Source organism: Physella acuta, unplaced genomic scaffold, assembly GCF_028476545.2.
Source record: "Physella acuta isolate Inbredline_101_S28 unplaced genomic scaffold, ASM2847654v3 ptg000342l, whole genome shotgun sequence".
In the NCBI taxonomy this organism is placed as follows: domain Eukaryota; kingdom Metazoa; phylum Mollusca; class Gastropoda; family Physidae; genus Physella; species Physella acuta.
This window is the reverse complement of record NW_026731861.1, coordinates 182,355-198,966: the sequence shown is the minus strand read 5'-3', so window position 1 is coordinate 198,966 and position 16,612 is coordinate 182,355. Positions and strand designations below refer to the sequence as shown.

Sequence of the window (16,612 nt, the reverse complement as noted above, 5' to 3'; positions counted from 1 at the left end):
ACATGGGTGTAAAAAAAATCTTTATAGACTATGAATGAGCTATGAATATCACTATGCATTATACTATTTAAAATTTAGTTTTAAGCTTGATATCATTTGTCAAAAGGTCGTAGTTGGTTTTTACAGCAAATATAATATTTGGTGCTGGTTAGTACAATTGTGCAAAACATCGACCAGTTATCGCCCTTCACCGCTCTCCCCTTAATCACTAACTGAAGCCCATGCACATGAACTAGACAGGAAGGAAAAATAAAATCTCTGTAAAATATTCGTTCGGGTATCCCACGCACCGAGGTATCAGGTTTCATGCAGGCTGGAATCGTTAGCAGACGATTTGGTATGGTAGAATAAATCAATTGGTGAGAAATAGCACGTCGCGTTGGCAGACAGATAGGAAATACAATCTTTGTCACAAGGAGCGCTGAACTGTGAAATCAACAGGTCTATTTAGGAACTAGGTCACCTTACGAAGGACGTTAAAGATTTTTGTCAATTTTTTATGTTTGTGCTGTCTGTGGCTTTTATGTCTCAATAGGGCAATTTGGGCTTTAGTTCGCACACACGATTTGGGCTTTAGTTCGCCCACACAATTTGGGCTTTTGTCCGCCACACGATTTGGGCTTTTTTCACCCAGCCTAATTTTGTCCATCCATGTTATTTGGGCTTTTTTTGCATTCGTATGCATTGTTTTCCCCTAAAAACCATCTCGGAATTTGTATTTAAGACATCTGTATGGTTAGGTATTATGTTAATAAAGACATCATGTAGTCTGATGTACAACTGAGCGTTTTGTAGTTTTTCTATATTTGTACAGTGTCTATGTAGTGTACCTTTGTTTATTCCGCTCAGCGATCTCAAATACAATAAAACTATTCTGAAGTGAAAGTAGTGTTTTAGGGAACGGCAGTATATTTGTTGTAGATGACTTTTATGTTCAAAGAATGAGCATGACGCAGGTAGAGAAAAGGTGACGTTTTTTAAAGTAAGATGGCTATGGGAGGGTGCAGTCAGTTTTTCGTCCGATTGTCAGGATAAAAAGAGGTTTTAAGAACTACTTCCGTTTCTATTTGGTTTAATGAAGATGTGTGGATTTGATAATTTGGTTGGCTGTTGCTCTCTCCGCCTCTATCTCTATCTCTCTGTCGCTCTTTATATATATATATATATATATGTATATATATATATATATATATATACATATATATATATATATATATACATACATATATATATATATATATATATATATATATATATATATATATATATATATATATATATATATATATATATATATATATCTATAATATAAGCGGGCTGTGCTTGTCCTTCCTTCCGTCCGTCCGTCCGTCCGTCCGTCCGTCCGTCCGTCATCGCTATAGATTTTGGGACTATAAAAGTAAACTACGCACCATGCTGTGCTTTTCACTTATTGTAAGTGTTAGAGTAGGGTTTGTTTATATAGCGGCATAGAGCTATTTTATAAATGACACTGTGTTTACTTTTTTGCATAACGTTTTGAAAATATTAAATATTCGCACATTGCTAAAACATATTAAAAAGATCAATGTCAAATATCATTTTAGTTTATATTCCTAGAAAAAATGGATACATTTCCATAAAAGTAGGTCGAAAAAACTAATTAATTCAACTTTTTTTTGTGGTAATTTTTTTCAAGGGAGGTAATTTGAAAATATATTTATCTCAACAATAATTTAAGTTAATCTTTTTTGTATTACTACCGCATTGATTAGTATATGTTAATGTTCATAATTAAAAGAGAAAAATGTTAAGATTATTTATATTATTTTTTTTTTCTTCTAATTAGTCTATGATTTCTCTAAAATCACTATCTTTTTGCTTTTGTTTTTCGGTGTTATGAAAACAGATGGTGAAATTAGACTTTTTGAGAATAATGGAAAGGCTCTCTCTGAGCGCGGACGTATGGGAAAATGTTTTTTTTAAAATATTCAACTCACTCTCAATAAATTAAGTTAATTTTTTTTATTACTTCCACATTGATTATTATATGTTAAGTAAAATAGAAAAAATGTTAAGATTATTTACATTATTTTCTAATTAGACTATGATCTCTCAAAATCACTATTTTTTTGTTTTTGTTTTTCAGTGTTAACAGATGGTGAAAATTTAGAATTATAGTATAGAGAATGCTGGAAAGGCTCTCTCTGGGCGCGGATGCCTAAGAAAAGCGTGTTGTTCGTTGGTGATTCTATTGTTGTGGTTGTGTTGTGGTTGTGTTGTGTTGTGGTTGTGTTGTGGTTGTGTTGTGGTTGTGGTTGTGTTGTGGTTGTGTTGTGGTTGTGTTGTGTTGTGGTTGTATTGTGGTTGTGTTGTGGTTGTGTTGTGTTGTGGTTGTGTTGTGGTTGTGTTGTGTTGTGGTTATGTTGTGGTTGTGTTGTGGTTGTGTTGTGGTTGTGTTTGTGGTTGTGTTGTGTTGTGGTTATGTTGTGGTTGTGTTGTCGTTGTGGTTGTGGTTGTGTTGTGGTTGTGGTTGTGGTTGTGGTTGTGTTGTGTTGTGATTGTGTTTTGTTTGTGTTTGTGTTATGTTTTTGTTTGTTTTGTTGTGTTGTGTTGTGGTTGTGTTGTGTTGTGGTTGTATTTTGTTTGTGTTTGTGTTATGTTTTTGTTTGTTTTGTTCTGTTCCAAAGTTGGTACATTTAAAAAAGATTTACCGTGGCGGAGCACGGGATGCAGCTAGTATATATATATGTATACAATGCCTCTACGTGGGGACCATGCGGGGGCACCACCACGTACTATAGTGTCGAATTCATAAATTATGAATTGCTGATAAACAGAAAATAAAACGACTTGATAGCGGCGGATACTACGCGGGTCTGCTCGTATATACATACATACATATATATATATATATATATATATATATATATATATATATATATATATATATATATATATATATATATATATATATATATATATATATATATATATATGTATATATATAATTATATATTTAATATAATGTATATATTATATGAGTCGACAAATTCACAGGTTGACAGATAATCGTAATTCTTGTTTAAAAAATGGTCCAGTGTGATATGCGACGCCGCTGTACGTAACTCGAAACATTAATTATTACTAAGATCAAAGCCCGTCAAACGGGGGGGGGGGGGGGGGGGGGGGGGAAGAGGGGGGAGTAAACTGCCTCTCTTCTGAATGTCCCTCAATTTTGAACGAGGGAAATAATGGTTGGCTGTGTTTATTAATTAGGTTGTGTGTGCGTAAATTAAAACTGGTTCCATCTAGTTTGGTGCGGCTGAGATATAGCGAAGTGTCGTGACTTCGGTTAGTGCACACCTCGATTGTTATATGAGAACACAGTTCATGAACAAACTTGAAATGTCGTGTTCAAGGTTTATGTTTGGGGTAGTAGAAAATTATTCATGCAGTAGAGCTGATCGCCCACACGTAGAGACTTTGTCCAAATGTCGACTGCAGTAAAAAATAATATGAATGGAAATCTATTTTTGTATAAGGCCATTTAATGCTTCTAAAACATGACAAACTGTTCGTGGGATTTTGTTGGAGATAGTGGCTAGTACAAAAAGTTTATATGACTTCTAAACTTTCGTCGTGTAAAAACTTTTTTTTTATAATAGAAAGACACAATAATTTAAATTGAAGACCTTAGTTTTTAAAGTCTTAAGTCACAAAAAACATTTTGAGATAAATTGGTTTAATATTTTAAATTGGTTATAAAACATAACGTTTTTATTTTATACGAGCCGACCCGTTGCGTGTCATACACCGCTATTTAGTTGTTTTTTTTCTACTTTTCAGTAATTTATAATTTGTGAATTCGACAGTACCAATGCTGCCATTGAAAATATTTGCTTAAAAACACTACCCCCCCCCCCCCCCACGTGAAAGCAGCCTCCTCTTAGTTACCTCCTCTAAGTTTAAAATCGTTTCAAACTAAATTATCTGCCCCTAATAGCCGTCACCAAACCCGTCTCTATGGTTGTAAAATGTAAACAGAGTGAACACCGCTCACCAGATCATGTGGGGGTGGGGGTGGTAGTGATAGTGATAGAGAGGAAGAGAGGGGACTGCAAAGGCGCGCTTGCAGCTTGTTTTCTAACTGATCCCAGAAGAGAATTATATATACGAGCCGGCCCGCGGCATAACATACGCCGCTATTTAGTTGTTGTTTTTTTCTACTTTTCAGTAATTCATAATTTGTGAATTCGACAGTACCAACGCTGCCACTGAAAATATTTCTTTAAAACACTATAAGTAGCTCGTTAAGGACCATACCCCCCCCCCCTTTCCTTCCACCCCCCCCCCCCCCCCCCCTACGTTTAAAATCGTTGGCTCTGCTTGTAAACATTTAGAGTGAACACAGCTCACTAAAACCATGTAGGGGTGGGGAGGTAGGGAGAGCGTTTGCAGCTTGTTTTCTAACGGCTCGAAGAGGAGAATTATATATATAGATAGATAGATGTTCGTTTGAAAAAGGCACTTAAAATAATATATTATTATCGGTACATAATATCTGTAAAATCTGTACATAAGATAAAGTCATACTAGAGGAATACCAAACATTGCTGGGTTTGATTTTTAAGGCGCATTTAGCTATAGACACCAAATATTGTATAACGTTGTGGTAGTGTAGTATCAATCATAACTATTAGAACATTATAAAACATCACTATGACGATATATCACAGAAAATAAAGCTATGTCAAAACTGAAGAAATAGTACATGAAACATTTTATTCAATAAGTAATATTTAAAAAAAAATCATATAAAAAACAAGTAAATGCCATCACATTGTAAAGTTAGTTTAAACTGAGAATTACACAAACAATATCAAAATTAAATGGAAATACAACAATAACAAAAAAACAACCAACCAGACATTGTTACTGTCATTATCTGTTGTACGTATTTAGTTTATATACATTGCACATTCACACAAATACCATAACTTTTATACGACTGATATTATTACATATATACTACCATCACTGATTTGATCACTGGTATATCGAAAAGGCCTATGGAGCAATCATTGACATCACTTTTAATTAAATTACTGACTCGTTTTTAGATCGATAAGGGATTTGCCATACATAACGCTGCGTCCATTGATCCAACTTAATTTATTTTCGGACAATTCCCCGGACACAAACAGCCGGCTGTTCTACAACTGATCTTTAGACAATCGTGAGTACACATTTCCTTCGAATTTTTTTTTTAAAAGGTTCGATGTAGTGGAGGTAATCCATGTAATTTTAAAAATAATTGTTTTTTTTTGCGGAGTTAACTCCCATTAGCTGATTTAAAAAAAAATATACTCTTAGCACGAGTGGGGTTCGAACCCACGCGGAAATAATTCCATTGGATCTTAAGTCCAACGCCTTAACCACTCGGCCATCGTGCTATACTCCCAGGAATTGTTATTATTAAAAAAATTAAATACTACATGTGTACATCAAGCCTTATCATATGTACAGTAATATAATAGTTTTTGTATTTCTCTATTATTTACTTCGACAGTAGCCTCTATAGTGACTGATTACATCTGAATTTAAATAGGTTAAACAGTAGAAGAAATAATCACAATACAAAGTCTTATATTATTCTACACCCCCCCCCCTTAAAATACAACGAAAATAAACCACTGTTGTCTAACTGTTTATTGATCCCACTAGATTATTTGTATGTTAAAAAAAACAACCTTAGTTAAATTTACAGAGTACACCTGCAAGTTCTTTCCTTTTATCAGAGTCCCCGTACAAAGAAAAGACTTGGTGGGTAAACTAAGTCACAGCTACGTAAACAATGTGTACACACAAGCTAAGCTGAAACTCCAAACATCAGAAGTCTTCAAAGATATGGATGTCAATGTGTGTATGTGCGCTCGTGCATATATATATATGTACATACACACAAACGCACAAGCACCTCGACAAGCGCATATACATGCATATTCACATGCACATTCCGACACACATCGACATCGACATCGACATCGACATCGACATCGACATCGACATCGACATCGACATCCACATCCACATCCACATCCACATCCACATCCACATCCACATCCACATCCACATCCACATCCACATTCACATTCACATCCACATCCACATCCACATCCACATCCACATCCACATCCACATCCACATCCACATCCACATCCACATCCACATCCACATTAACATCCACATTAACATCCACATTAACATCCACATTAACATCCACATTAACATCCACATTAACATCCACATCCACATCCACATCCACATCCAAATCCACATCCACATCCACATCCACATCCACATCCACATCCACATCAACATCCACATTAACATCCACATTAACATCCACATTAACATCCACATTAACATCCACATCCACATCCAAATCCACATCCACATCCACATCCACATCCACATCCACATCCACATCCACATCCACATCCACATCCACATCCACATCCACATCCACATCCCTATCCACATCCCCATCCACATCCACATCCACATCCAAATCCACATTCACATTCACATCCACATCCACATCCCCATCCACATCCCCATACACATCCACATCCACATCCACATCCACATCCACATCCACATCCACATCCACATCCACATCCACATCCACATCCCCATCCACATCCCCATCCCCATCCACATCCACATCCACTTCCAAATCCACATTCACATCCACATCCACATCCACATCCACATCCACATCCACATCCACATCCACATCCACATTAACATCCACATTCCCATCCACATTAACATCCACATTAACATCCACATCCACATCCACATCCAAATCCACATTCACATCCACATCCCCATCCACATCCCCATCCACATCCACATCCACATCCACATCCACATCCACATCCACATCCACATCCCCATCCCCATCCCCATCCCCATCCACATCCCCATCCACATCCACAGCCACATCCACATCCACATCCACATCCACATTCCCATCCACATCCACATCCACATCCACATCCACATCCACATCCACATCCACATCCACATCCACATCCACATCCACATCCACATTCTACTTAAATAGTCGCAACAGCCAGATTCCAAGTGTGAACCCTGCCTAATCTTGTTGGCTGTCTGCACCAGTGACATCGTCATCTTCTCGCTGACTAGCTTTCTAGGAACACAGTTCTCGATCAGTTGACCCCCCCCCCACCCACCCTATCTCCTATACAACAAGTACACACTAGTTCAGTGGTTCGTAACTTTTGGGACATACCGAACCCCACCAGTTGCAAATGTGTATTCACCGAACCCTTCTTAATAGTTTTATCGTCCGAAGAGACAAAATCGAATCGCGAATTTAATTCGGTTGTGCGTCTTGACCTCCACCGAACCTCTATGAATTACTTGTTAAACCCCTGGGGTTCGATTGAGCCCAGTTTAAAAACCACTGGACTTGTATATCGGCGTTTGTTTAGAAAATGTGTGGACCTTGTGTTTGTGAAATCAGTTTTCAAAAATTCACCGTTGAGGTTAGAAAACATATAACATCAAAGAAGATAGGGGGGTATTATTATGTTATGTTATTTTGTTATGGGGTGGTATTGCACGCTGTTACATAATCTTATCTTTAAAACTTTTTAGCAACATTTGCAATTTTTATTTTTCGGTTCGCAGAATGGGTTGCTACATTTGGCTAATTCTTTTTATTTTATTTTAATACATGATAGACTGAACACAACTGTTGTTTTTTTTAGCTTTAACAAAAGTGTTCATCTCCAGCAGTGTACTAAATTGTGTCGAGATATGTGACGGCTGGGGCGGAAACGCAGGGGCGTGGGGAAGGAGGATGGAAGATCCTAGAATTGTAAAATACACGTGGGATGGGGGATTTCTATAAATCTATATGGCTTATTGGATGGGTTACACATATCTTACTTATGTTATAATATATGTGTACGAATTTGGTTAGCTAAAAAGCGTAAATAGTAAGATTTTAAAAGCAGAAATAAAAAAATTGATAAAAATTGTACTTAAATAGTTTAAGCGAGACTCTCTAGAAATATTTTCAAAACACACACACACAAAGACAATGATACATATGCACATATACATGCACAGACATACACATACATACATAAATATGCACATGTATGCACATACATGTACTTATATGCACTCACACATACACTTGCACACACACACTCACAATTCCACTCACACGCACACGCATTGGTATACATACATGTAACGTTAATTGCTGTCATTTAATTAACTAACTAAAATAAGATTGCAAGAAAAATACATGCCTTATACACGGAGACATAAATAAATGTGTATGAATGATCAAGGTATGTAGTAAGGAAGTAAATTCTTGAAATGTTTTAATAATGTATAGGATTATCCCTTGTTAATGCTTGCGAAAGATACCTGATTATATCATTGAACGTTATTATTGAAATCCATTTCACTTAAAACTATTTTTCTAAACATTTCGTGATGAAACCTGCAAAATATTTAGTCAATATGCAGTGTTTCTTCAAGACTTTTTTCTCCGGGGGGGGGGGGGGGGGCACTTGAAATCTTAGGGGGGGCGGTAAACTTTCTTCCGGGGGGCGGAAGTATATATTTTCTATATAAATTATATAAATTTCATTTCGTTCGGGGGGGGGGGGGCGGTAAAAATTTTTCGGGGGGGCTTAGCCCCCCCCGAAGAGATGCCTGGAAGAAACTCTGTCAATATGTTTAGCTCTACACTCGTGATCAGCCTACGTTCAAGGATGTTGATTTAAATATATTTTAATTTTATCTAGCGCATTGACAGGGTTTGTTACCTCAAGGATATATTTTATGAGGCATGGAAACTTAAAGTGCTTTACATGAGAAAAGAGGAAAATTCTTGGTACTGCAGAGGAATTTTAACAAAGTGAAACATTTGAAACAAAGATTGCGCAACCCTCCAACCATATATATATATATATATATATATATATATATATATATATATATATATATATATATATATATATATATATATATATATATATATATATATATATATATATATGTGTGTGTGTGTGTGTGTTTTCGTGTTTGTGTATGCCTGGCTTAAGGACGTCCCTCTTTTCTTGCAAAAATCTTTCAGGAGAAAAAGCATTTATCTTATAAATAAACAAGCACAATTGTTATTGTGTGCAATTGCTCCATATTTATTACATCTAAATCTACTCAAATAAAGATGATTTGCCTAAATATTTTAAGTTAGTATTCTAGTGTCGTAGATCTGTTTACTTTCTCTCTAAACTTTTGCATTCAAACATTTTCAATGTGTTTGTTATTATGCTTATGTTGTCACTGACTACTGCCTCTAAATTTCCTCAATCTCGTCTAGATTTCACACTTACTTACTGCGTATTTCATCACTTGATTTACACATCTTTTGTCTTTATGCATTAAAATAAAAGGAACAATAACTTTTGGGAATTAGAACTTGTATAGACATATACAGTTCTCTGATACTTTAAAGCAAATTTTTTTTATCCCAACCGAAGTATTTACTTAACTTTAAGGATCACTGCGGAGCCAAAAATACATTTTTCCCAGAAATGATTTATGAAAGACTATTCAAGTTATAGATTTTTAAAAATGCTGTCATCGTATAGGTAATTTGTATTGCAACATACCTATATTTTGAGGGTGGAGGTTTACGAAAATTTAAGTGAACATTCCCAGGCAAAGATTGCACAATACCACCCCCTCAGAGTCACCACACAGGCATTTAAACAGAAACACCGAATCATGTACACACACACACACTCACACACACAAACATACACACACACATACACACACATACACGGTTTTCACTGATATTTAAAGTCGTGCTGAAGCTTCATTGAGCCATTCCAGTTTTACATCGCCCATTTGCCAACTCAGACAAAGTGAGTGTTTAATTATATGCTTTGTTTCATTATAATTTATAGCAATAATATAATTTGATTGTTAAGAATATTTTATTCTGGGAGTTCGTACAGCTCTTATTAAAAATGAAGATAAATCGATGTTTGAGTTTTTTATTTGCTGTGGGTATGGATGATAGTATCATGATTAGGATAAGGCTCATTAGGAGAGTCATAATTAAGATAAGGTTTAGGGTCAAAGGTCGGCGTTGGACTCGGATACCGATGTTATTTTCTAGACCGCCTTTGTAACAAGTGGGTCTACCGATCAACGAACCCTGATGGTGTCTTCTGTCTTACGTCTCAGTTTGATATGTTTACGGGGTGGTCGAGTCGGTAAAGCTCATGGTTGCTAAACCGAAAAGTCTCGAGTTCGAACCCTCGGGCAGATGAGGCTCGTCTGCTGGGGACAGCCACTCTTCTAGGAGAGACAACTCCAAAATCAAACAACTGCTGCCTTGTAGTTTGTTCTTGGTTGGACAAAGGCTATGGAAGCAAATCCAAAAAGAAAAGTAGGCTGAAATCGGAGTCAATAGCCTCAATGGCGCATAACCAGGTGACACGTATCCTTAATTGTGATGGAGGCGTGGTCGAGTCGGCAAAAGCTCATAGTTGATAAATTCGAAAAAAAAGTCTCGAGTTCAAACCCTCTGGCAGATAAGGCTCGATCACTTCCAACACTAAAAATTAAGAACGAAGAAGAACAAGAAGATATCTTTACGGCTTGTGGTAACTGACTTGTCCACATGACGCACGCACGCACTCATGTGGAGCGAGAGGTCAAACTCAGACTTGACGACAGGAAAGGTTCATCTGCTTTCGTCGTCAGCACTAATCCCAGCGACGTTGACATTTGTTAATTCGAGACTGGAATCTTGCAAGGTTTGGTGAGCTCTGGGACTTCCAGCGGAGGGGTAGGGGCTGGAGGGTGGGGGGGGTAGTAGAGAACACCCATTTACTTTGAACTTGGACCCAAAGGCATAGCGACCCATTCCGGAGCCCGGGGCGAAATATCAAACTATCAAAATAGAACATGGTGTTATTTTTGCTATAGCGGGTTGCCGGAGAACGTAGGTAATCAGCTAATGGAGGTAGATGGGCAGTTCTCTAAGGTACCGCTACGTGGTACTTTATCGCGATTTACGGGAGACTATTTTTTTTAACAGACAGCTCACCACAAACAGAAAAATAAAGATTATTTAATGCAAACTATAGCTCTTGATACACACTTTTATTTAATGTTATTTCTATCAATAATTTATTTCACAGATGGAAACACTTCACTTCTTTTTGTTTTTCATTGCTTTCACGTTATGCACTGCAGATCATTACGAGTAGGTCTAACTTTTAATATAATTTTAGTACTTGCCAGGCATTCAAGCAAATTTTTTTTCAATGTATTTCATTATATTAAAAAAAATTAGTCTCAAATTTGGAAAACGAATTAATATCTGAAAAATGCGCATTAGAAATAGCATGTAGAATCTTGGGCTATGTGAATTTGTACAAGCGGAGTTGAACCTTGGCGCGATTGAATGCTGACTGCTAACTCGAAAGTCTCGAGTTCGATCCTTGAGTCCACCCAGCTCTGATGGGTGCCTGACTCAGGTTAGGGAAAGTAATTCGGCTGGGCATAGTGCTGACTAATATCTCCAACACGCCGAGGTCACAGAAAAAGGTGAACTCTACTTCACCTGCATTGCACCACGGACTGTAAGGGTATTTTTTATAAAATTGTGCACACAAAATTCTCGCCTAGGAAATATTAGACTGCATACTTTTTTTCGCCCATTTTAATGGTTTATAAATTTTTCAAAAATTGTATACACAATTTTTCACAACCTTTAGTTTAACTACTGTTTTAAAATATTACACAGCCATCACTTCCCGACATAAAAAAAAGCCAGCTTAATAACTATTAGAAATTTTTAATTATATTAGTTGACTTTGTTGCCACCAACAGTTCAGTCTTTTGTGTACTTTTATCCAAAGTCTACCTGAGGGGTCGGAGGCCGTGATGACTTCAAAATACCCAGGTTATTTCAAAACCGCAAGAGAAATCAAAGCATTGAAAGCTGAATATAAAAAGGTATGATGTGAATACTGTTAGATATTGTTAATTTTCTTTTTTCTTTTTAAGCAGTTAAGTAGATTTTTAAAAAAATACGTTGCTACGTGCAGTGGCGTCGCTAGGTCGGGTGTCACCCGGTGCGGCGCTTCGTAGTACATATATGTGTGTGCATGTGTGTGTCGGCCTACATAAGCCCGTAATTTAAATATACGCCACATAAGCGTACATGTATGTGTATAAGCTTTAATCACTGCAGAATTAATAGTAACGATAGTTATCTATAGTGTGTTAATGATAGTGTTGGGTGTAGCATTGTTTTCTCTAAAGTTAGCAGGTTCGCGTCTTGGTGTCACCCACAACCCCCTTGTAAGAATTGTCGATTTGCGTTTAAAAGACTATTTAACTTTAATTATTAATGGAGCTGGCAAAAAAGCATTTTTCTTCGGTACATTTTGCAATTTTTTGCCTTGGTGTCACCCACTAAATGGTATCACCCGGAGCGTCACGCACCCCCCGTCCCGCCATCTCTACGCCCCTGGTTAAGTGTTTTGTTTAGCAATGAAAAGTTTTTGTTGTAAATGAAATCAAATGCTATTACTTTGTCTTTAAACAAAGCATATTTTGAAATATAATTATATATATAAATAAACCGGGAGTGATCTCCCCTAAACTTTCTCGAATATTCTTATATAAAATAACAGGGGATGGGAACTCGGGCTATAGACATGATTTTTAATCCATTTTAAATACTTAAAGTTTTAAAAATAGAATAAAATCTCGTAGACAAATTAATTGCACACCAAGTGAACGCCAAATAAAAAAGCGCATAATGGTGCGCAATATTATTAGTACTTTTAAAATTTACATTAGTTTTTTGAGAAATCGGAAGTAGCGTAAAGTACTACTTCCAGTCAACGGAAATTACTCAAAATTTAACAGAAGGTAGAGAATTAGATCTTATACTTACGTGTGAAATTTCATTTATCTATCTGAAATAGTAGTCAAGTTATAGGCTTTTGAAAAATTCAAAGTAGGAAAAGTACCACTTCCGGTTATCGGAAATCGCTCAAAAGTTGATACGGATCTACGATTTTGATAAAATACTTATATATGAAATTTCATCAACCTAGCTGTAACGGTACTCATGTTATCGTGTTTACACACGGACACACAGACACACACACACACACACAGACATACGGACAAGATTGCAAAATTATGTTTTTCCGTATCAGTGAGGTGTGAAACGTCGAGATCTGTAAAAATCTCGATTTTTTTTTTTGCACGATTACAATACTTTCTCTATACTTCGTATATACGAGAAAGTAAAAATAGAAAGAACTACGTTTGTTTAGCCGTAAAACTAGCGTTACTTATTTAATTAATTAAAAAATAAAATGTGTGTACTCTTTAAGGGAATCTAACAATGGCGTTGCTAACATTTAAACATTATCAGTAAACATGTACCTTTTGTTGGCGATTATTTTCCATGAAGCTACTAAAATAAATAGATGCATTGCTACTAATTTAAAAAATAAACTAGAAAAACAACAACGAAAATCTTCAGTTTAAAGGTATAAAAATTTCTTAAAACTACAGGCGCAATCCATGAAAGGACAGGAACAAGTGGGCTCGCAAGTGTGTTATCATGGCTGTTGTACAAGGTAAGCTAAATGAGAATGTAATTTAAAAAAAAAAACGTGCGTAAAAAACACTTTCACTTGGTAGCAAAATTGATACAATATGAAACAGAATATACTTATAAAACCAAGAGGGCTTGGTCGGACGAATGAGAGTATGACTGTAAACCCGAAAGTCTCAAGTTTGTACCCGCGGCTCGAGTCCGTAGGATGCCCTTGAGTCCATCCAGCTATAACGAGTACCTTACTTCCGTTCGGGAAAATGATTGAGCATAGAACTGGCCATACTTTTTCTTTATATGCCTGAGTCACAGAAACAGGTGAACTCTGCATCGATTGCCCAATTGACCTCCAGGTTCGAAAGGGCGATTTTTACCTTTGCTTATAAATAGGAGGTAAAGTGAGCAGTCGAGGTTACTTGAACTCGTGTGTGAACTGTGTGACTACTGTAGAATTACCTGAGTCACATCACGGCAGTCATTTGTGGGTTATGTGTAAGCAGGGCACATGTGACAATTTAACAAGAGCAAAATTAGTAAGCGCTGTTTACTTCATAATATTGCTGTCAGATAACAGTTACCAGTGGCGTAGCGAGGTCGGGTGTCACCCGGTGCGGCACTTAATGGTGTCACCCCCCAGAGGCGTAGCGACCCTTCCCGGGGACAAACTTTCAAGTTTTTGATTTGCACCCCCCCTAAAACTTTCGATTTGCACCCCCCCCCCAAACTTTCGATTTGCACCCCCCTCAAACTTTCGATTTGCACCCCCCTCAAGTTTTTCTCTATATATATATTGCTATTTTTTGCCTTGGTGTCACCCCCCTAAATGGTGTCACCCGGTGCGGTCCGCACCCCCGCCCCCCCCCCCTCGCTACGCCCCTGACAGTTACTACTATATTTGGGGAGAGGGGGTTGCAACCCTCTTCACCAACCTTATCCATTAGTTGACGTAATCTTATTTTCACCAATTTAAATATTGTTTTTGTTTGTATATCGATTTCAGCACCTTTAAAAAGCTTAGTTCATTCTTTTTTTCATTACAGTGAATACGACTACGTTATTTTCGACACGCTAAAAGACATCCGGAATAACATTGTTACTTTGGTCAAGTTCTCAGAGAGGGCTCAATATTTCTATACAGAAACATGCACGTGAGTTTACACAACCAAACGCTCTTTAGTTATTATACCAGTGCTCGACAATAGGATATTATGTCGTGGTATTTGGTGATAGCTATGTTTTCATGTTAATGTTCTGCTTTGTTGTTTATACTTTCAAACTGTCATGAAGAAAAATTGCTTCGATTTCTATTTTCAAAATAAATAAATACATAATATTCATTCACAGGCAAAGTCCCAGATGTCTGTTCAATTGCCAATGTCATATGGTTTATATACTGGAGGAGGCAGTTGTCTACAGTAAGGTATACGGGGATCTAGCAACACTGACGTATGTCTGGGTCCCAGCCTTTTGTCGATGTTACAATCACGGAGGTGTCAGACAACAAGAGGAGACTTTTGCTTCTCCCGACACCATTTCAAGAAACGAACTTTAGTGGATGTGTTGTTGTTGTTGTGATTTTTTTGTGGTGCTTTCTGGTATTTTTTATATATCTTTTTGTAGTGTTCGACCTTGCACGACAATATATTACTACATAGCCAACACATACTAACTTTAAAAATGCAGACACAATTGTTCCCACGCCATCAATCTAACTTTCCAATAAAACCCGAACAAGACACATAAACAATGCCCTACTCAGAGGCGTAGCGACGAGAGTGGTGGGGGGGGGGGGTACATATGTCCCCTGGCGCCGACCCTAAAGGCGCCAAAATGGGTTGAAAAAAAAGAGTAAAATCTCATTTAGCTGAATTTTTGAATTATAAATATAAAAAATATATGGGGGGGGGGCGCCAAATTAAAAGTGTGTCCCCGGGCGCCGGGAGGGGTCGCTACGCCTCTGGCTCTACTACATCGCGAACAGGTCTTGAGTTAGCTCTTGCAATAAGCTCCACGAGAATAGGAATTAGATTCTGGTCGACGATCCAACCCAGTCTTAAAATTTTTTCCTTAGGTAACCACTACTACACTAATTACATCCGTTCCATTTGCAGTGTCACCAACTCCCTATTAAGCTTGCTCGGACTTCTTAGGAGGGTGGAAGGATGGGGCATTTTGAACGTCCGATGTTTGTGTTTGTGTGTGGGGGGGGGGTATCTGAAAGGAACTCTGAAACATGATGAACTCTTCAGTGCATGTTTGAAGAACTGTATATTGCTGACGTGGCGAGTAGATCGCCTTGTATCCAAACACCGTGACTGAGATCAGGGGCGTAGCGAGGGGAGGCGGGGGGTGCGGACCGCACCGGGTGACACCATTTAGGGGGGTGACACCAAGGCAAAAATAGGAAAAACTTGAGGGGGGGGGGTGCAAATCTAAAGTTTGAGGGGGGGGGGTGCAAATCGAAAGTTTAAGGGGGGGGGTGCAAATCGAAAACTTGAAAGTTTGTCCCCGGGAAGGGTTGCTACGCCTCTGGGGGGGGGGGGGGGTGACACCATTAAGTGCCGCACCGGGTGACACCCGACCTCGCTACGCCACTGACTGAGATTATGGCATAATATGCACTGCGCAGATGTGGAAAAGAGTGGGAGTATCCCCTTATGAATTGATAGGCGAAGGTTTTGTAAATAATCTACATGTGCCCTGCGAGACGAGTTTACAACCATAACAAAACAAACACATTTTATGTTTTATTAATTAGAAGCTTATAAACGTTTGTTTATATTGTAGCTTATTTATGTTGCTTAGTGATTTTTTTCAGAATATATTTTATACTTTTATAACAAATGTGAATTGAGCTCCATTTTTAGTTTCTCGTATACGAAGTATAGAGGAAGTATTGTAATCGTGCAA

At 37.6% G+C, this 16,612-nt stretch overlaps 1 protein-coding gene and 1 non-coding gene across 2 annotated transcripts; one reads left to right on the top strand and one right to left on the bottom strand.

The window, feature by feature from the left end:
• Positions 1-5,352: 5,352 nt before the first annotated feature.
• Positions 5,353-5,435, bottom strand: Trnal-uaa (transfer RNA leucine (anticodon UAA)). The gene has a single exon. It is a non-coding gene; the product is annotated as a tRNA-Leu (tRNA).
• Positions 5,436-9,953: 4,518 nt separating this feature from the next.
• On the top strand, positions 9,954-15,448 carry LOC131941029 (uncharacterized). The gene is made up of 6 exons (XM_059300009.1): positions 9,954-9,971; positions 11,259-11,323; positions 11,982-12,078; positions 13,660-13,724; positions 14,743-14,850; positions 15,047-15,448. Exons 2-6 carry the CDS (start codon positions 11,259-11,261, stop codon positions 15,252-15,254), a joined length of 543 nt encoding a protein of 180 aa, XP_059155992.1. The 5' UTR covers positions 9,954-9,971; the 3' UTR covers positions 15,255-15,448.
• The last annotated feature ends 1,164 nt before the right edge of the window (positions 15,449-16,612 follow it).